Source organism: Lipotes vexillifer, unplaced genomic scaffold, assembly GCF_000442215.2.
Source record: "Lipotes vexillifer unplaced genomic scaffold, Lipotes_vexillifer_v1.1 scaffold91, whole genome shotgun sequence".
Taxonomy (NCBI): domain Eukaryota; kingdom Metazoa; phylum Chordata; class Mammalia; order Artiodactyla; family Lipotidae; genus Lipotes; species Lipotes vexillifer.
The window spans coordinates 1337142-1357814 of record NW_006777583.1 but is presented as its reverse complement, the minus strand read 5'-3'; the positions used below and the strand labels follow the sequence as shown (position 1 = coordinate 1357814).

The 20673-nt window shown below is 40.8% G+C and overlaps 1 protein-coding gene across 1 annotated transcript in view; it reads right to left on the bottom strand.

The window, feature by feature from the left end:
- Nucleotides 1–680: 680 nt before the first annotated feature.
- CAMK4 (calcium/calmodulin dependent protein kinase IV) overlaps nt 681–20673 on the bottom strand; it is a 224016-nt gene continuing 204023 nt past the window's right edge. The window contains exons 8-11 of the mRNA XM_007451190.1: nt 12404–12479; nt 7150–7276; nt 2877–3029; nt 681–1698 (exon numbers count right to left, since the gene is read on the bottom strand). Coding sequence (XP_007451252.1) covers nt 1258–1698; nt 2877–3029; nt 7150–7276; nt 12404–12479 — 797 coding nt within the window. The 3' untranslated portion in view covers nt 681–1257. The remainder of the gene's footprint in view (nt 1699–2876; nt 3030–7149; nt 7277–12403; nt 12480–20673) is intronic.

The following is a 20673-nucleotide window of genomic DNA, read 5'->3' as shown; positions in this document are numbered from 1 at the left end:
TGTTTTTGTTTACTAAAGTAAATTAAAAGCTGCATTGTCCTACATTTCTGGACATGGAAACTTTCAAAAATACATTGTAAATTATGGGTGCTTCCATTCCAAGTATGAGAAAAAGATATACTAGCTTTTCAGAAATATCTTTAGTTCATAAGCCGTATATCTAAATAACCATCAGTTGAAGGAAAAAAAGGACTTTTATAAAAACAAAGGTTTCCTTACTATACTAAAGTCAATAATGGATGATCTTACAATGGGATATTATTCCCACTCTATTCAGACATTTTGGCACCAGCCTTTGGTGTAGACTTTTCTAAATATCTGAATCTTGGTTAAGTATAGAGTTTATCCATAAAAGTGTTCCTATCTTTAAAATTGTACAAGCTTGTGAATAAATTCAATTTTATCTGAAAAATGACAAGGAGTCAGTCTTTATTAGTCTAAGTCCCAGTCTTATCTCCTTTTCTTCACTAAATTTCTTTATTCCGCCCCTAAGTGTTGTCCATCAGAAGGACTTCTTGTTAGAGAGCAGGTGAAGGAAAGCATAAATTCCTCAGCATGAGTCTGTAAAATAATTTTTTTAGGACTGTAAAATGGCAGAAATTTGTAATAGAATGTTTTTGGTTATTAGTAATATGGTGTGTATAAATAAAGACAAGATAAAAAACATTCTGCACACAAGCTTTAGGGGCATATGGTTTCATAGCCCTTAAAGCATGCTTCAGTTTCTTACCATTATAAGTGGATTTTTTTTTTTTTTTTTTTGCACATACCATACAACTATAACCTAACCATCTTCTTGTAAACAGTTTGAACACATTACTGAAAAGACTGTGAATGTCATGGGAATACATCTTATAGCTCTACCTAGTATTAGCTGGGCAACAATCCTTGTAAAGAAATCCAAAGGGTATAGGCTGGCTAGGTTTTCAAAGCAAAAACAATTTGTTACTATTTACTTCAAATGTGTGCTACTGGTCCCTGAAAATGTATGTTTTTAAATGTTATGTTGTGTTTACTTGCAATTTCAAATTTAATTCATCAGTAGGTATTTGGTATCCATTACATACCATAGAAGACACTATTTTTTCATAAAGCAGTCACATGCATTGAAGTTAGGATTACCAACTGATATATATGTATTTTTTTGCACCTTAAAAACAGAATCACTATAGTGCATATCATGCTTCCCCACCTTCCTTGCTGAAGGACAAAATGCATAAAGTGCCAGGATTTGGCTCCCAGATGGAAGGAAGCCATTTAGTACTCTGGCAGGATCACATCATTCTGCTGAGCTCCAAATTCCAGAGCAGGGTTTTCTTGCCCTTCTTTGGGGGCTGCTGCTTCCTCAGCAGTCTTCAGCTTTTCCTCCACTAGGCCCTCCTCTATTTCTGGGTCAGCCTCCTTTATCCCATCCTCTAATGCCTCGGGCACCATCTTGGTGGCCTCAGCAGCATTTATTTCAGCATCTTTAACTTTCTCTGTGGCCTGCACCTTCATCAGCTCAGCCTCTGCCCCCTCAACTGCCACTTGGGCCCCATCTCCTTGAATTTTCACTCCTTCCGGAATAGCTTTAACATCTTCATTGCCATCTTGTGTTGGAGATGGCTCTCGGCTGGCCTTCTGGCTCTCCTGGATGCTGCCATGGCTGCTGCTGGCGCTTCCCAACCGGGAAGAGGCCACCACGGCCTTTACTGCTGCCTGATTGGAAACAGAAAAGTGTCAGGTGTTACTTTCACTTAAAATCCCAAATCAGAGCTCAATTTCAATTTTGCATTTAGGGAGTTTGTTATTATATGTTAGTGTTTAATCTTTGAAAGTATATTATTCCAAGATTGTCTAATGAAAACTTGTTTGGAGAATGAACAGCAAAATATGTTTAATCTCAAATTAGCGTATTTAATCATCTGGACAACCAAAAACCTGAGTAAATGCATTTTCCCGTGGGTTACCAATATTCAAAAATTTTAGATTGTGTTTCCCAAAGTATTTGTTTCACGGGACACTAGTTCCATGGATGTTAGTAGGCACTATCTAGATAAAAGAGTTCCACAGTCAACTTTGTTTGAGAAATTCTGGGTTAAGTCAAGGTTGTTTAATCTAGTGTATTTCAAATTCATATGACCATGGAACCCTTCAGGTTTATTTAGTCTGTATCAGCCTGTAAGCGACTGCTGAATACAACACTGTTTTTGACCCCCAGCTGTTCTCTGAGATCCCCTGTATGTATAGCTAGTCCTAAATACCATTAAGTAAGAGAAAAGCACCTAATTTCTATTCCATATACATTCTATAAAAAGAGATATGTTTTGGTAGATAATTTTCCCTATCACTTGAATTATTTTAATTTGTACCAAGTATAACTATTTGCCTATGTACTAAAACATAGTTTAAAATTTTTTTTCCCAATTTTTCCATATTCAGAAAGTAGACAACTTTCTGAGTAAGTTTCCTGAACAATGCTGTTCAAGCAGTTCAGCCTTAATTAAATGAGAAGCAATGATAATGGATTTGTTTGGTGAGTAAAGCTCAACATACAACACATTTCCCTTTATTAACAATGAATTCTGGGAATTCCCTGGCAGTCCAGTGGTTAAGACTTGGCACTTTCACTAAGATCCCACAAGCCTAGTGGCACGGTGCCCCCCACTCCAAAAAAACCCAAAAAACAAAAAAACCCACAATGAATTCTTACGAGAGGATAACAGAACTACAATTGGCTTTATACCAGCACTGTTGGGATTTCAAAGAAGGATTTTTCCTGGTACCACAGGAGATGAATAATAGTATTAGATAAATAATAGTGGAATTATCTTTGATCATCAAGATATGAGAGAAATCTTTTTTTAAAAAAATAAAACAAATAAATGCCATCTAACCTTGAGCTTGCGCCGGGCATTGAATTCTTGGAGCTTCTTTTGAGCTGTATCCATGTGTACAAAATTGGCTGCTTTACCTGTGACCCATGGGTGCTGGAGAGCTTGGAAGGTAGTCAGCCTTTTCTTAGGATCCAACACAATTAATTTTCTGACCTGAAATGATAAAGAACCATAGTCTTCTTAGGGAGATTTTTACGGTGACCTGGGCTTGCCCCTCAGCTCGTGAACTTCTAGGTCTTATTTAATTTCCTTGGCAGTACACTAAATATACATTAAACAATTTTTTTAAGTCCCCAGAGGTTACTGTAGAGACGGCTTCAGGTAGCAGTAGCTGAGGAATCTGAGAGTGGTGTGCGTAGGCTACCTGAGAGCCCAAACTGGTGGACAGCTTGCCCCCAGAGGTCAAAGAAACAAGTCCTGCCTTGCCTGTAGACTGGAAGTTCTTTGTTTTTGTTTTTGTTTTTGTGGTACGCGGGCCTCTCACTGTTGTGGCCTCTCCCATTGTGGAGCACAGGCTCCGGACGTGCAGGCTCAGCGGCCATGGCTCACGGGCCCAGTCGCTCCATGGCATGTGGGATCTTCCTGGACCGGGGCACGAACCCGTGTCCCCTGCATCGGCAGGCGGACTGTCAACCACTGCACCACCAGGGAAGCCCTAGACTGGAAGTTCTTTGAATGAGAACCAGCATCTGAATAATTCTCGGCCGCACTTCACATCACTTAGAATTCAGAGCTTAAAATACACATCAATGGAGACGGCATTGTTCATGCATCCATCATTCTTTCTATGGGAGTTGAATGGCAAACAATAGGGGCAGTATCATAGCCCTTATGATTATACCATGAGTCTATCATGAAGTTAATAGCTCTCTCTAATCCCTTGAGGGTACTTGAAGGAATAAGCCAAGAGCTGGGGTAAAAGCCTATTTAGAATCAAAGTAAAGGTGTCAGTAGCTTGGGGGTATGATTTGTTTAAAGGACTGAATTCAAACCAATGTTACCCTATTCTGGGAGGTTTACCCCTGCTTGTGAGGATGAGCAGACAATAAATTGCCAGGAAGATCAACAACCAAAATAATCCCCAGCCCTAGGCTCAGAAGGGGTGACCTGGAATGAGGCAGAGACTATTTGGAGTCAGGAAGCATGTTCAAGTCCTAACTTATTCAAAGTTTCTAACTACTTTTGTGACCTTAGACAAAGACCACATGTGAATTGGGTAACTATGGACACCCTCCTGGGCCCTTACATGACCTCATTTCCACCCTAATTCCTTTGTATCAATAAATACATTCTTATAGACATGTAACATTAAAAAAAAAACCCCAAAACTCATGTAACCCTGTCCATAACCTTATCAATTAGTAACTATTAGCTCCAATTCATAAATGAGGGATGGAAGGAAGCTCAGAAAGATTTAGTGACTTGTGTAAGGTCAGACAACTCGTGACTGGTGGGGGCTATACTCAAACTCGGGTCTTAGAGTTTGTCTCATGGCCACTACACCATGGTGCCTCCAAGGTAGTCAGCCTCTCTGGGTTTCAGTCTGCCAATATGTAAAATGAGGGGCTTTGGATGATTTAAGGCATAAGATCTTTTCTAACTCTAATAACCTAAGAACTGAACACAGGCTAACAAAATCAGGCAGCTAGTCAAATGAAGAATGAATATCTGGTTCTCCTTTCACTTCCTTTTTGTAGCATTTGCAAAGAAATGTGTGTGTGGGGTAGAGACACTGAATTTGTAAAGGGCAGAGATGTGAGACTGCTTAGTCTTAAAATCAGAGAGGAGGTGAAGGGAGATAAAGATAATTAAGAAAAAGAATGCACAGTAGTAATACAAATTTGATAGTAGTCAGAGCTATCATCTGTTGAACACATATACTAATAATTTTATGTCAATGACACCTAATCCTTACACCATCCCTGACAGTTAGATATTTCCCTCTCATTTTCTAATCATCCGTTTCCTCTTATCATTACCATCCTCCTCCTCATGAAAATACAAAGAATTTACTGAAAGCCAGTATGTGTCAAAATTTTATATATGTCATCATTAATCTTTACATTTGAAGATACTGATGCACCGAATTATTAAGAAACTTGCTGAAGATTAGAGAGATCCAGTGACCTTGTCAGAATTCTAACCCAAAGCCTTGCCATTATCCTACGGTTCCTCTTAATAGCTCAATTCCCCACTCATTGGCACCATAGCCTCTGCTCATGACAACAGATGCAGGTTTTGCTAATAAGTACACATTACGAGGCTCAATGATTGCTTTAGTTCTGAAGTTTTATACATTTATTAACCAACAGGAGGTCTAGCTGAATGAAGGAACATCACAGCTAACCCTCTTATCCATTTAATTTTTATGAGGGATAAAAAGAAATGGAAGGAGGACTAAATAATGGGGTTATTATTGAGTTAGTTGGTGGTGATTACTTAGTATGTATTAAATACCTTACTTCTTCTAAAGATCTAGAGATAGGTACTGGTATCATCCCAGAGAAGAAAACTAAAGCACAGAGAGGTTAGGCTAGCCCAAGGTCATACCTGTACATTATAAGAAGCAGGGGGGTCACTTGAATTCAGGCATGTCAGACTTTAAGAATCCTTGGTCTGTTTCCTGATTCATGGTTTCATTCAACAAATATTTATTGAGCCTGTACTTTATGTTCATATGGTACTAAGATCTGGGCACACATGCTTCACCCTCTCCCAGAGCTTACAATCTAATTAAGGAACACCTCTGAGCAAGTATATAGAAATGATGACCATCATGAAAAAGGAAGTCTAGGGGGCAGAGGAACAAGTGGCAGAAGGAATGAACCAATTGTGAGAAGAATGGCCTGCTGAAGACGAAATCTCCCAGAGAATGCCAAATGGCAGCCAGGGCTTGAAGATTAGAGTCACCCATGTAAAGAGGTGTGTATCTGTATGTAATGGTGGACAGGAAGGAGGAAAGAACATCACAAAGCAGAAGAAAGAGGAACATACCCAGAGCTACATTGATGAAGGACTGGAAGTCTAGTGCTCTGGAGGAAAGAGAGATCAAGGGAGAGTGATGTGAAATAAGTGGCACAAGAGAGGGTGACACTTATTTATAAAACCATTCCTCTGGATCCTGTGTGGAGAGTGTACTTGAGAAGAGCACAAGAAGAGGCAAGGAGACCAGATAGGAGGTTGCGGCTGTGAACCAGGAGAGGTTGGGGCTTGGACTAGGCAATTGTAGTGGAGGTGGAGAGAAGTGGATGGATTCAAGAGATGTTTAGGAGTGTGGGCCCTGACATGAGGGAGGAGTTGGGATGACACATTCCCCCATCACATACACGGCCTCTCTTTCACAACCATGTTGGAAAATCCGTGACCTGTAGGAAATGTGTTTTCATGAAAGAACACAGATGGTGAGGAGGGAAAAGAGCACTGGATAAGGGGTCTGGAAATCTGGATCCTTAGTTCCTAACAATGCCTTTCTGCTGAGAAGCTGTGTGAACTTGGACAGTCATTTCACTTCTCTGGGCTTTAGCAAACTTATCTTTAAAATGCAGGGAGGATTAGATGACTCCTAAGATCCCTTGGAGATCTAACCTTCTATGATTCAGAAGTCAGCTTTTAGTTATTTCTGCACGATTTCTCTCTAGAGGATTGATGGTAAATGTTTCAATTACACCCTAGTATCCTCTTTATTTTACAACAGGTGGGCCATCTCCCTAGAGGGTATGTGTTTCCTGAATGCAAACAAACTTCAATGTTACCTGAAGTAAGAAGCCAAGTAAAACAAACAAAAAAACCAAACAAAACGTATAGTGTAACTTGTATAATGATAATCATGCATGATGGGACTTGTGTTACTATCAGGATATTTTAATAAGTTTGAACATTTCAAGAAGCAATGTTGTTTTATTCAAAGTATAACTAATCTAGGTGATAGCACGCCATTTTAAAACAGAATTTTCCTGTGTAAATTATGTTTGGATTCACTCAGCACAGCTGTCTTCATAAGCAAGGTTCTGCATTGACTAGATGGTAAAAACCCATTAATTAATATGCCATAATTTGTGATAATTCAGCTAGAGATGAATCAAACATATCTTTTTTCATTATCTATAAGGAAAATGCATTAGTGTGCATTGTTCCATTAAAATACTTTATAATTAAAAAGAAATAAGCTATTAAGAGGGGTTGATTTAAAAAATGGCACTGCCCATTAATTAGATAAAAATGAATGCAAGGGATTTTATTTCATTTTGTTTCATTTTGTTTTGGTCACACTTACCAAATCCTTGGCATTTAGAGATACTTCATCCCACCAGGGGGAGATAAAGTAATATTCACAGTTCAGAATTCTCCTAAACATGAACTGATCGCCTCTTTCATCATAGAATGGTTCAAATCCACAAAGTCTAGAGGGACAAAAGACAGAGAATAAAATGTCTTTAAAAAGCCTAAGCATATTTCACCAATTTTTGGCAGAAATTCAAGACTGTCCTTTTTCACAGCTTCCTGTTATGAATGTAATCGCTCAGTTTAAGTATGTAATCACCTTCTTACCATTCACTTTTGATTATATAAACACACAGTCATGTCTTCAGGAAGTGAGAATAGATACAAAACCAATTTAAGATTTCTACAAAAAGTTATAATCATATTAATAATTATGACACAAACAACAATAATAATAGCTAACACTATTATAGGCATTATGCTATAGTGCTATTTCCATGGATTTTTTTTTTTTTTTTTTTTTGCGGTACGTGGGCCTCTCACTGTTGTGGCCTCTCCTGTTGCGCAGCACAGGCTCCGGACGCGCAGGTTCAGTGGCCATGGCTCACGGGCCCAGCCGCTCCACGGCATGTGGGATCTTCCCGGACCGGGGCACGAACCCGCATCCCCTGCATCGGCAGGCGGACTCTCAACCCCTGCGCCACCAGGGAAGCCCGCCGTGGATTTTTTTCCACCAGGAATTGAGAAGACAGATTGATTAGAATTCCAACTGATTACAAAACAGAAAAGTTAGGATTTTGAGAATAAAAAGGTTAAAAGGTGGAAAGATAAGTTTTTAGTTGTTTTTATTCAGCCCTTTTCACTTGAATTCTCTCATAGAGATGAATAAAATATTCGATTTCCATCCCATTCCAGTTTGGATTTCAGAGTGAACAAACACAAGAGCTAACATTATTGTCAGGGAATGGCCTTTTAAAACTCACTACAGTGAGCAGCTGCAGCCAGCAGAGGTGAGCAGGCTAGCGTTAGCTCAACCTGGTAAGGACCCTCACTTTTGCACATCTTAAAGACATCTCACTATGTTCACCTTCATCTTCCGTCACGGGCCAGCATAAAAATGTATGAGAAAAGTGGGAGAAAATAAAAACAGAGAACCATCTCTGGCATCCTAAAGAGAGAGAGGAAAAGTGAGTTGCTGGTCTGGGACCACCAAACCTCTACTGTTTATAGGTGGGTGGAGGTACTGAAATCACTAAAGACCAAAAGGGAACTATTTTTTAAAAGTCTGTGCTAGGGCATGTGTTGCATCTGACAAGGAATGAAGGAAAAAGAATGAAAAACATTTCCCCAAATTCTTCCTTCAAACTGGCCAGGTTGGTGCCCAGAATGAAACATTCCAGTGCATCCTAATGTAGTGAGTTTCTAGGAAGAAGCAATTTCTCATGTTCTTTTGCTCAGGGGACGTCCTGTTGGGAGAGTCTTTGTTTCTTTCAAATATTGTGGAGCCAGCCAGGAAAAGGCAAGTCTCAGGGAGTGCTGAGGCCTGGGCTGTGCATCCTCCCTCTCCCACTGCAGAAGTCCGCGCAGAGAATACTGCTCCAGCAAAGGAGAGAAGGGAGCACAGGTCCACATGTTGCCAAGGAGGCAGTTCATCCTCACCTGGCCCTCCTCTGCCCTCCAAAACACTAGAAAAACATAGCCTGTTGTTGGCTAGTCATGGAGAAATTGGTCAACTTTCCAGGCTTAGTTTAGGGAACTCTTTATTTTTCTTTTTAAAGAAGATGTTGGGGATAGGAGTTTATTAATTAATTTATTTATTTTTGCTGTGTTGCGTCTTCGTTTCTGTGCAAGGGCTTTCTCTAGTTGTGGCAAGTGGGGGCCACTCTTCATCGCGGTGCACGGGCCTCTCACTACGGTGGCCTCTCCTGTTGTGGAGCACAGGCTCCAGACGTGCAGGCTCAGTAGTTGTGGCTCACAGGCCTAGTTGCTCCGCAGCATGTGGGATCTACCCAGACCAGGGCTCGAACCTGTGTCCCCTGCATTAGCAGGCAGATTCTCAACCACTGCGCCACCAGGGAAGCCCAGTTTAGGGAACTCTTAATGTTTCCCCTTCTGGAAATCTAGAGAGAAAAATGATAGTTCAGAAGGTACAGTCCTCAAATGCCTTTCTTTCCTCTCAGTCATGTCAGCAAGTCTGTGCATTGGTAACATGCACATCTCATCAGCCTGAAATGTCAAAAATGGAAGAAATGTGATGGAGAGCAGCACGCATGTGTGCATGAGCACACAGACACACACACAGAGTAAGAAAACCCTTTAGAAATGGAAATATTTGAATGCTGACATTGACAGTTTAGGAGGATATTAGGATTATAAGGCCTGAAGTGTGACTGTATTACACAGGGTAGCTCCAAGCCATTGAGCAGAACTGTAGTGTTGAAAGCTGAAGGACAGAATTTGAATCTCTGATGTTATCTGATTCTGATTTTGACCTGAGAACTGTAATAGTTGCTTTTGTCTGTAGGGACAAAAGGTTTTGGTTTAAGGCTTTAAACCAAAGAGAGGGACCAGAATTCTTGTAAGAAACAAAATGGCCTGTATTTCCAGGCTACTGTCATCCTTAGAAATAGCAAGGTCATAGCACAAAATAGCCTGGTGGAACTCTTAATAATAATAAAGGAGGTACATAAGCCCAATGGCACAATCCACTGGAGAGAATGGTCCAATGAATCTTGCATAGTGGACTTCATCAATTATTAATGAACTACAGATTAAATAAAAAGTCCCTAGGCTTAGGGGCTGACATAAGTTGGATCAGAACTAAAGGATATTAGGGGCTTCCCTGGTGGCACAGTGGTTAAGAATCTGCCTGCCAATGCAGGGGACACAGGTTCGAGCCCTGGTCCGGGAAGATCCCATATGCCATGGAGCAACTAAGCCCGTGCGCCACAACTACTGAGCCTGCGCTCAAGAGCCTGAGAGCCACAACTACTGAGCCTGTGCTCAAGAGCCTGAGAGCTACAACTACTGAAGCCTGCGCACCTAGAGCCTGTACTCCACAACAAGAGAAGCCACCACAATGAGAAGCCCGGGCACTGGAACGAAGAGTAGCCCCTGCTCGCCACAACTAGAGAAAGCCTCTGTGCAGCAACGAAGACCCAACACAGCCAAAAATAAATAAATTTATTTTTTTAAAAAAAGAACTAAAGGATATTAGTTATGAGCAGCACTGTTATTTTAATTTTGGGGGCTGCTACCATTTATTCAACCAACACCTATAATTAATGGCCTTAAGTGAACTAGGGGAAAGAAACGAGAGATTTTAAAAATTATTTTCAGGGTTACAATAAGACGTTTCTCAAATGGCCCCAAGTTTTTCTCTTCATTTTCCCATGTTAGTGACCATATCATGGAGTTCTACTCATCCCATATTTCAGTTTTTCAAGGCAAATGTTACTAAATTTCCTACCTCCATCTCTGAGTTCTTACACATCCTCAATGCTTCAACCCCTCCCATCACATTTCAACATGAAACTCTAATTGGGTGGGCACATTTACATTTTAGGGGCAAATCTGGAGCATTATTTGTAGTTCAGCTTTTCACTTAACATCACTAAGTATGATATGTCACCCACATAATTCAGGAGACAACATTCTTTCACAGCATAGAAGTGACCTTTAATGTAAGCTGAAGGGATTCTATGATGCGGCCTTAGGAATTCATTTTAATGAACTAGCAAGCACTTGGTGTGGCAAACAAATTACCTAAAAGTTTTCACTTTCCTAAGAAAAAACATGGTTCCCTAGCTCTCCAAATTCTTCTTAAGCTTTAATACATCCTGGAAACACAGGGAATTGATCACTGAAAATATCTTTTGATATTACATAATAGCAGATGGCTATTTTATGGGTTGCTTTTAAACATTTTTATGGTTCTTACTGACCAATATATCAATATAAACCCAGGTGAACTTACAGTTTGCTAACTTGCTTGTGGGTTCTACCCTAGTTACCTTCTTCCTAGCCCATATTACCTAGACACCGCACTTTCTAAGATCACTATTAAATTAACCAAACCAAACCAAACCAACCTCTTCCTACTATGGACTGAATTGTGTTCCCCCCAAATTAATATGTTGAAGCCCTAACCCCCAACGTGATGGTATTCGGAGATGGCGCCTTTGGCAGGTAACAGGGTTAGATGAGGTCATGAGGGTAGGACCTCATGATGGAATCAGTGCCCTTATAAGAAGAGACACCAGAGAGCTTGCTTCCTCTTTCTGCTTTGCAAGGATACAGTGAAAAGGCAGCTATCTGCAAACCAGAAGACAGCTCTCACCAGAACCTGACCTAGTGGCACCCTGACCTCAGGCTTTCAACCTCCAGAAATACATTTCTGTTGTTTAAGCCACTGAGTCTATGGTATTTTGTTATAGCAGCCTGAGCTAATTTGCTTTCTTCCCCACCCTTCAAAATCTCTTTACAGATTTGAATATTACAGGTTCCAACAGTTAACTCTGCAGTATCCTCTAACTGAAAACCAAATCTACTTGGTTTGAATTAAACTTTGGAACTCACTGATATCTTGCTTTTGTAGTTGTTCTACAACAGCCTTCCTCCCCAGATACTCTTCCATTGTTCTTGATTATTCCCCTTGTATTTGTCTGCAATTCCATCATCTCTTTGGCAAACTGAAACCCCATGTTTATTAGTGTACAGGAGCTCAGGCATGGAGTTGGGGATACCAGAGATTTAGCCCTTTTTTTTTTTTCTACCAGAGAACAGGTTTCTCTGAGTTTAGGGTATTAAACTAAAGGTCCTTGAGAACTTAACAGATATAGGAACCAAAACTGATAGCCCAAATGCATTTAAAACATTCCTGATAAGAAACGTACCAGTTTGGGATTGCTTCAGAGATTAAACAACCATTTGCCCCTTCAAAAGGAATAATACTCTAATCATTTGGATGAGATGCACATAAATAAAATAAGTGCAAGTTTAATAGGTGGATTTGTTTCATGCTCATAACTATCATCAAACAATGAATTGTTCCCCAAATCTGCTATACACTGCATAGCAGAATGAGACACAGCAAAGCCTTAGACAGAAGTTCTGGCCCCAAGAAAATGACAAAGTAAAAAGCAATGCTCATTTTCCGAAAATTCCATCAGTAACTAAACTTAGTATGTCATAGAAAACCACAAAAAGTCAAAAAGGAATCTTGTTTTTTATGAGGACTATGAGTAACTAGAAAATATTACAGCAAAGGCAAACAGTATGCTTAGAGATTGCTTTTCTTCACTTACAAGATGTAGGTGATTATTCCTACAGACCACATGTCCACCTCAGGTCCATAGGCACAGCCTCTAAGAATTTCAGGTGCTGCAGAAAGAGTGAAAACTGTATTAAATTACAGTTTAAATTCAATATTAACATTTTAATAACAAGCAATAGGGAAGAAATGAATTCATCAACAGAAACTTCAGCACAGTTTTATAACCCATCTTCTCTCCCCAAACCAAAGTATGAGTCTACAAATTCTTATGTCTATTTTAGTGGGAGACATTATAGTCTCTCTGTGTTTGGGGTGCATAAAAATAAAGTTATTAAATGTAATATTCTACATCAGAACATCATGATACTGCTCAAATCAGATAGAGCTATATTTCTGCTACAAAGGGAGCTGTGTACATAGAAAAGAAATGAAAGTTTAGCATAGTAAGGGGAAAAAGGCACAATCATGCCGCCTGGGGTGTCCATGAATGTGTGTGTGTGTTTGACAACGTGCAGGGCAGGGAGCAGGGCAGACAGTGAGAGGACTGGAAAGTCTCTAGTACTGGAAGGTTGGAACAGGAGCTAGGAGGGGCCCTGGCACATGTCTCGGTGCTGAGAACTACGCATAGGTCTTCAGAGAGCAGCTGTCCCCAGTCAGTTTGGGATTATGAACTGAGAAAGGGGGCTTCCCTGTGCACAAGGAGGCTGCTCCTATCAGCCCTGCCCACCATTGTGAAAATGGAAGGTTTTCTTAGCCATTAAACGGCCTGGCCCGGTAGTATAGAATAGTGAGATCTTCCATGATTTTATTACCTTAGAGCCATGAAAATGGAGAGTTAACTGGGTCTAACTGTTTGCACTGAGGATTGGAGGTGTTGTTTGTTTGCCTAACTAACAAAGGAAGAAAAGAAGTGAGAGCTCTACCCTCTATGTAGAAATAGGGCTCAGGTTTAGAGCCCAGAGTAGTCCCTTTCTATTTTGAACAAAAGTGCTGTCTGTAGCTGTCAGCAGGGGCCCCTGAGGAAGGAGCTGATTGATGAATGCTGAGGGGTCCTTGAGGGAGGCCTTGGGGACAGGGGCACCACACTCCTCCTTCCCTCAGTGGGGCAGGAGAGCAGGATCCCTTGTCCATGCAGCCTGGGAATGTCAATATTGGTGGAGATTGTCAAAGTGAGCTCCTAAAAGAAGCTGTTCTCATGGGACTCTGAATTTAATTTACAGGAAGGAACACAGCAGATTTTCCACTGATGTCTTCCCATTCTATCCCCTTCTCTCCATCCTTTTCCAACCAGAATATTCTCTTCATATTTTATGTAGAAACTGTGTTACATAAAATATAGGAGATGAAGAGCCTGTGTAATGATTGTGTGCATTCTAGCACTCTGAGAAGCAATTCAGCAAGATGCACCCTTTGAGGAACTGGATCTGGGGCCAAGAAGTTTTTCTCATCTATGAGCAAATTATTCCTAGAATATTTTCCTTTTAAGATTTAATTGAGATAATTAAGAAAAATGCACGCTCAAAGCAAATACCATTCTCTCTGTCAGGTTGGCTTCCATTTCTAGAGCCATCTGTACCCACAGACAGTTCCTTTGGGCTGCAGCAGCCCCCGCACTGAACTCCCACTCGAAAATGATTTGCTCATCATAGTGCAAAGGGAACTGAGGTTCGGCTGCCACTTTCAGAAGGGCTGCTACTGTCAGGGAGCTGAACACATGCATATTTGGCATGCACAGTTAGTACCATGTGCCCTTCCCCATTCCAGGTATCCACATCCGTGAAGCGTTATCAAGTCTCATACTGACATTTCAACATAAACACAGAGATATGTTGGGGACAGTCTTATATTTCCTGGGTCTTGGTTTTTACCTCTACTAAATGAATTGAACTAGCTAATTTCCAAGTTTACTTTGAGTTTTAGCCGCTGTGATGTACGTAAAGGGACAGTTATTAGAGTTTAAGCAAGAAGAGAGGACAAAGCACTCCTGCTACAGAACCTGCTGAAATCCCATCCCTCCCACTGGAGTGCCTACTGTGTCTGCTGCCCTGCAGGCACCTATCCTGTCAGGTCCAGTGAAATCAAACCTCCCATCCTGTGCTGTGCAGAGGTCAGCACGCTGTCTCGAAGGTCAGGTGCTCTCTCAGGCCATCCTCCATAGCTCCCAGGCCAAGGGCCCCAAACGAAGTGAATACTACGGAACAAAAGCCTTTCTGAATCCACTTTAGAGGGCATCTGGGTTTCTTACCTGATATGGCAATATCTGACCTCCCTTCACAGCACTGGGTGCAACCTTACTCTCCAAAGGCAATTTATTTCCTTGTAAGACCTTATGCTGCAATGTGAGTAAACTGGTGGTGTGAAAAGCTAGACTTTCCATAGTGAGGTTAACTGAGATGAAAGGAATATAGAACATTTTTCCCCTCCATAATAAATTCCTCTTAAAAAGAATTTTTTAAATGAATTTATCCTATTGAATATTTACTAATCCTAATATAAAATTTGGGTGAAACATGCCTAAATTCCTAGACACAATTAGATACCAATTCACAGTAACCTTTAAATATTTTCACTCATTAGTTAATATGACCTTGACTTCAGAACCAGCAGAACACACCCTTGTAATCTATCTGAACCCTTTCCAAGAGCCAAAAGCTTTCCTAGAATACATTTCAGATGCTGGCACGCCAGCGCTTCAAGTCTCCTAGGTATCAAATGTCCTTGAAGGTAATTCTACAGAATTGTGATTTTCTTAGAGTGGGAAATAGTTGACTACTTCCAGTTCAGTTCAAGAAAAGGCATCAACTAGTGCAACTATTAATGCTATAAGCACTTCTGGATGTCCTTCATATATTTTCTTACCTCACTGCCAAAACAAACAAACAAACAAATGCAAAATGGGGGGATAAAACATTTCAAGGTGTAATACAGTTTTTAAAAATGTATTTTAAGTGATTTAGAACCATCTTTTCAGAAATAGTCAATAGTCATTTATTGATTTTCCTGGCTGTCTTCTAAGTACATCCAAGTTTTCTGCTACTTCCTAAAGTTATCTTATCATTTATGTTATTGCTTATTAAACAATGCTACAGAACTCCCAGGACACTTCACACTCCAATACCTAGCAATTGAAGGTACATATAAAGATTGGAATGAAATACGTTTTATTAAATAAAATCACTGTAACTGAAAATGGCTCTAAGATAAGAAGTATCAGGTATAGCCTGTGACACACTGATTGGTGCTAGGTTTTCCCTCTTTTCCTAAAGTCCTAGGAGAAGAATAGAGGGATAATTTAGTTCACTTCATTTTGTCAATGCCCTAGATGAGCTTTATGATCCCTTCCTACCTATGGAGTTAAAACTAGAGTGGCATTCGTTATCAGAAGACTTTTTCAAGCTACTGTTAACTGTTTTGAGACAAATCCAAGGGAGACTAAGGTGAATGAAATCAACAGGTTCATTCACTCACTCATTTAATAATTTAATTTATAATAAACTTAATAAATTAATATATCATGACCTATTTGTTAAGCACATGCTGTATGACAGATACTGTTTGGTGGTGCTGGGGAATAATGGGGAGTTACAGAGAACAAGTCTCCATCATCACGGAGCTTACAGTTTGGTGGGGGAGGTAGATGCTGATCAAGAAAACCATACGGGGACTTCCCTGGTGGTCTAGTGGTTAAGACTCTATGCTCCCAATGCAGGGGGCCGGGGTTCCACCCCTGGTCAGGGAACTAGATCCTGCAAGCTGCAACGAAGATGCCTGCGTGCCGCAACTAAGACCTGGCACAGCCAAATAACTAAATAAATAATTTTTTTAAAGTATCCTTTTGAAAAAGAAGAAGAAAGAAAACCATACGAAGAAACGTAAAGTGGTAACCGGAAGTGCTTGGAGGGAGAGTGGCTCTAATAGAGGGCTGACCTGGTCAGAAAGATGGAGAAATGTGATCAGAGAAAGCAAAGTTTAAACAGATGTAAAAGATCTAGAGAAGTTAACTAGGCAAGGGGAGAGGTAGTGGTTGAAAGAGACAGAAGAGGGTTCGGATGGAGAAAGCACACATAAAGAGACCTTGCGGCAAGAAGGAACAAGGGGCCCTTAGGGAACCGGAGCAGTCAGTGTGGGTGGAGCGTAGCCGGTGTGCGAGGCCCAGGTGCATCCAGCGCCTGGGAGGCAGGTCCAGGCCAGACTGCAGATTCCACTAGTTCAGGGTTTTTTTTTGTTCGTTTGTTTTTAAATTCTCTCCTACATTTTCATTTTAACCATTCGAAACATATGGGAAATATAGCCAATATTTTATAATAACTATAAATGGAGTATAATCTGTAAAAATTTTGAATCACTATTTTGTACACCTGAAACTAATATAATATTGTCAATCAACTCTACCTCAATTGCAAAATGGAAAAAAAAATCTATTTTCATCTTAAGGCCTGAATCTGACTTTACAAAACTACTCCCCTGCCCACCACAGCTGAGGGAAAAAACACTATAGAGGCTTATCTTGAATTCATAGTTTTCTGGGGGCCACAAAAATCCATGGCATCTTTAGCACAGCATCTAGAAGTCTCTCTAAGCTTTGCCTCTGGGGAGTGAGCAGTTTGGAAGGAGGAAGGAGAGGGATTTATCTGCTAGAAGCAGAAGAGCAGTGTTTGGAAATTCTCTGCTTCTTCCCGGTTCCTAACTTGGCCTGGGAACCGGGAGGAGAATGCCTTCAGGGTAGCGTCCTATAGGTGGCAGCAAGTGCCCACAGCCGGGCAGACTCCAAACTTGTGCTTTTCTTAGCATCTGTACCATGTGTGGTCCTTTGTGACGGTGTCACATACATTTGGCAAGAATGAGGCACAACCTTTTTAACATTGTCAAGTGCAATTTTTGCTTTGACAACAGAGAAGACAGGCGATGTCCCAGTGCTACATGTTATAAAAAAGGTATGGAATGGATCAGACTGTGATACAGTTGAGATGCTTCCAGAGGGGGTTGCCTCTGGCTAGGAGCAGCCTTGTCACTTTACTACAGTGAATCTCAGAATACTATCAATTCTTTTTTTTTTTTTTTTTTTTTCCTTTCGTTATGCGGGCCTCTCACTGTTGTGGCCTCTCCCATTTGCGGAGCACAGGCTCCGGACGCGCAGGCTCAGTGGCCATGGCTCACGGGCCCAGCCGCTCCGCGGCATGTGGGATCTTCCCGAAACGGGGCACGAACCCGCGTCTCCTGCATCGGCAGGCGGACTCTCAAGCACTGCGCCACCAGGGAAGCCCAGAATACTATCAATTCTTGCATGCCATGCTGTGGAAGCTTGAGAATGACAGAGGAGGCATTTGAAGCCCCTGTCACTTTAGTTATTTATAACTTGTTCGTGTAGAGCAAGAAAAAAGTTTGAAGGATGTTTTGAAACACAGGTGATAGGCTCTTTATGTTCCAATGCATCTTTTCTATTTTCCTTGGCTCTTGATCTTTTACACAGCAAATATCAGGCAATCCAACTCTCACTTGATGTTTTTCATTTTAGCTGTTAAAAAAGTCTTCCTTGGGCTTCCCTGGTGGCGCAGTGGTTGAGAGTCCGCCTGCCGATGCAGGGGACGTGGGGAAGGTCCCACGTGCCGTGGCGCGGCGTGAGCCATGGCCGCTGGGCCTGCGCGTCCGGAGCCTGTGCTCCACAACAGGAGAGGCCACAACAGTGAGAGGCCCGTGTACCACAAAAAAAAAAAAAAAAAAAAGTCTTCCTTGCCACATGAATTGTATGACAGTTCTCTCTATAAATCTTATAAATGGGTGAAGAAAGAGCCTGTTTATTTTCCTCACTTTACTTTTTAATTTTTTTAAATAATACCCTGAAGAGAAAATCAAATATGTGAGAACACCTAGTGCTTTCAGAAGAGGAAAAAAGAAACGTGACTTATTTTAATTAGCCTGTGAAAGTTTCATTTCTATGGAATTCACTTTTCTATGATTCCATTGAGCTCTCCCATCTTGGAGTAATCACTATTTGTTCCAAATCTTAATCATACCAAGTCTCCTGGTCACTTTAAAGCTGTGATGGATGCTGGCTGAGGGACAGCAAAGGAGTGTTAACTGTTGAAAAGCTGCCTTCCCATTTTTTGTGGGATAAGGTAGAGTATAAATAAATAAACCGTATAAATAAATTAACCCAACTCATCCTAATATTAACATTATGTAAGAATCTCTTTTTTAGGGAACACTCTTGCACTGCTGGTGGGAATGTAAATTGATACAGCCACTGTGGAGAACAGTATGGAGGTTCCTTAAAAAACTACAAATAGAACTACCATATGACCCAGCAATCCCACTACTAGGCACATACCCTGAGAAAACCATAATTCAAAAAGAATCATGTACCAAAATGTTCATTGCAGCTCTATTTACAATAGCCCGGAGATGGAAACAACCTAAGTGTCCATCATCGGATGAATGGATAAAGAAGATGTGGTACATATATACAATGGAATATTACCCAGCCATAAAAAGTAACGAGACTGAGTTATTTGTAGTGAGGTGGATGGACCTAGAGTCTGTCATACAGAGTGAAGTAAGTCAGAAAGAGAGAGACAAATACCGTATGCTAACACATATATATGGAATTTAAGAAAAAGAAAATGTCATGAAGAACCTAGGAGTGAAACAGGAATAAAGATACAGACTTACTAGAGAATGGACTTGAGGATATGGGGAGGAGGAAGGGTAAAATGTGACAAAGCGAGAGAGAGGCATGGACATATATACATTACCAAACGTAAGGTAGATAGCTAGTGGGAAGCAGCCACATGGCACAGGGAGATCGGCTCGGTGCTTTGTGACCGCCTGGAGGGGTGGGATAGGGAGGGTGGGAGGGAGGGAGACGCAAGAGGGAAGAGATATGGGAACATATGTATATGTATAACTGATTCACTTTGTTATAAAGCAGAAACTAACACACCATTGTAAAGCAATTATACCCCAATAAAGATGTTAAAAAAAAAAATCTCTTTTTTATATGAAGATGCAGATATAAAGTAATTGACTTAGCATTCAAACTCTGTCTCATGTGTTAAGTATGGCAAATACTGTGTTTTTCTCCAGAGACGCTATACATCTTACTGATAATTATCAATAATAATTCTTTTGAAACTTTTAATGTTTATTTTATGCATATCCTTCCTGTAGCAAACATTCTAAAATGGAACATTTTGTGGGTGTTCAGGGCCCAAATAATACGTTTTAAGCAAGTCTTCTACCCACTTGCCATCAATCACCTCTCCCTTTAGACCTCTTTTCCTCCCATCATTCCACCCTCACATATGTAATAATAGAGCTGAATCCTCACGGCATGTGAACTCTCCGGCACAGTTGGTTCTGTTCTTGAAGTAGTCTCTTACAATTACAAGGAAGTGGGCACAGAAAATGATTTGTGATGTTGAGACCCTGAAGTTAAGGATTAACAGTACATTAAAAGATTGTCTCTAAACTAAAAGGAGCAAGAGAAGTGAGGGGATGATGTTGGTGACAATCTCTTTAGACTCAATTTTATCAGCCACCTCAGGCCAAAATATACGTGGTTAACTTTGATTTAACTGAGTGGTTGTCCTAAACTTAGTTTATACATATAGAATGTATACACAGATTTTGTGGTAATATTATTTAATACCATATGGGTGATGAAGAAATTTGTAGGACTCTTCCTCCCCTCTCCTTGTTGATAACCCTAAATCCCGAGAGACGAGTCAGTCAGCTTTTGTGACCATTTCCCAAGCTAGGGAGGCAGCCCCTTATATTGCTGACAGCTTTAGATGTTAGAACATTGTTTTGTGTGTATTGAGCCTCAAATCTGTGCTTTACAACATCTATTCATGATTTCTAATTCTGTCCTATGGAGCTTCTACTATTTGACAGTCTCAACGATAATGTGGTTTCTTCTCTTCTCTCTGGCCTCCTAATGGTGATGTTGTCCAGGGATCAGTGGGGGTCATTTCCTTTTCTGCTTTGGTGATGCTAGATAGTCTCATGACTTTAAATAGCATTTATATGTTGATAACGCCCACATTTATATCAACAGCCACGCCCTTGCTCCTGAATTTCAGACATATACACCCCTCTGCCCACATGTCACATCCACTTGGATGTCTAACAGGCATCTGAAAATCAACAAGCCCCAAACCTGTTGCTCCCGAAGTCTTCCTCATCTCAGTTAATGTTAGCTATATCTTTCCAGCTGGAGCTCTCTGATCCCTTCTCCGGCCTGCTCTTTCCCGCCTACTGCTTCTTGCCTCAGGGTCGGTGTGCTCTATCCCACCTGGAGTG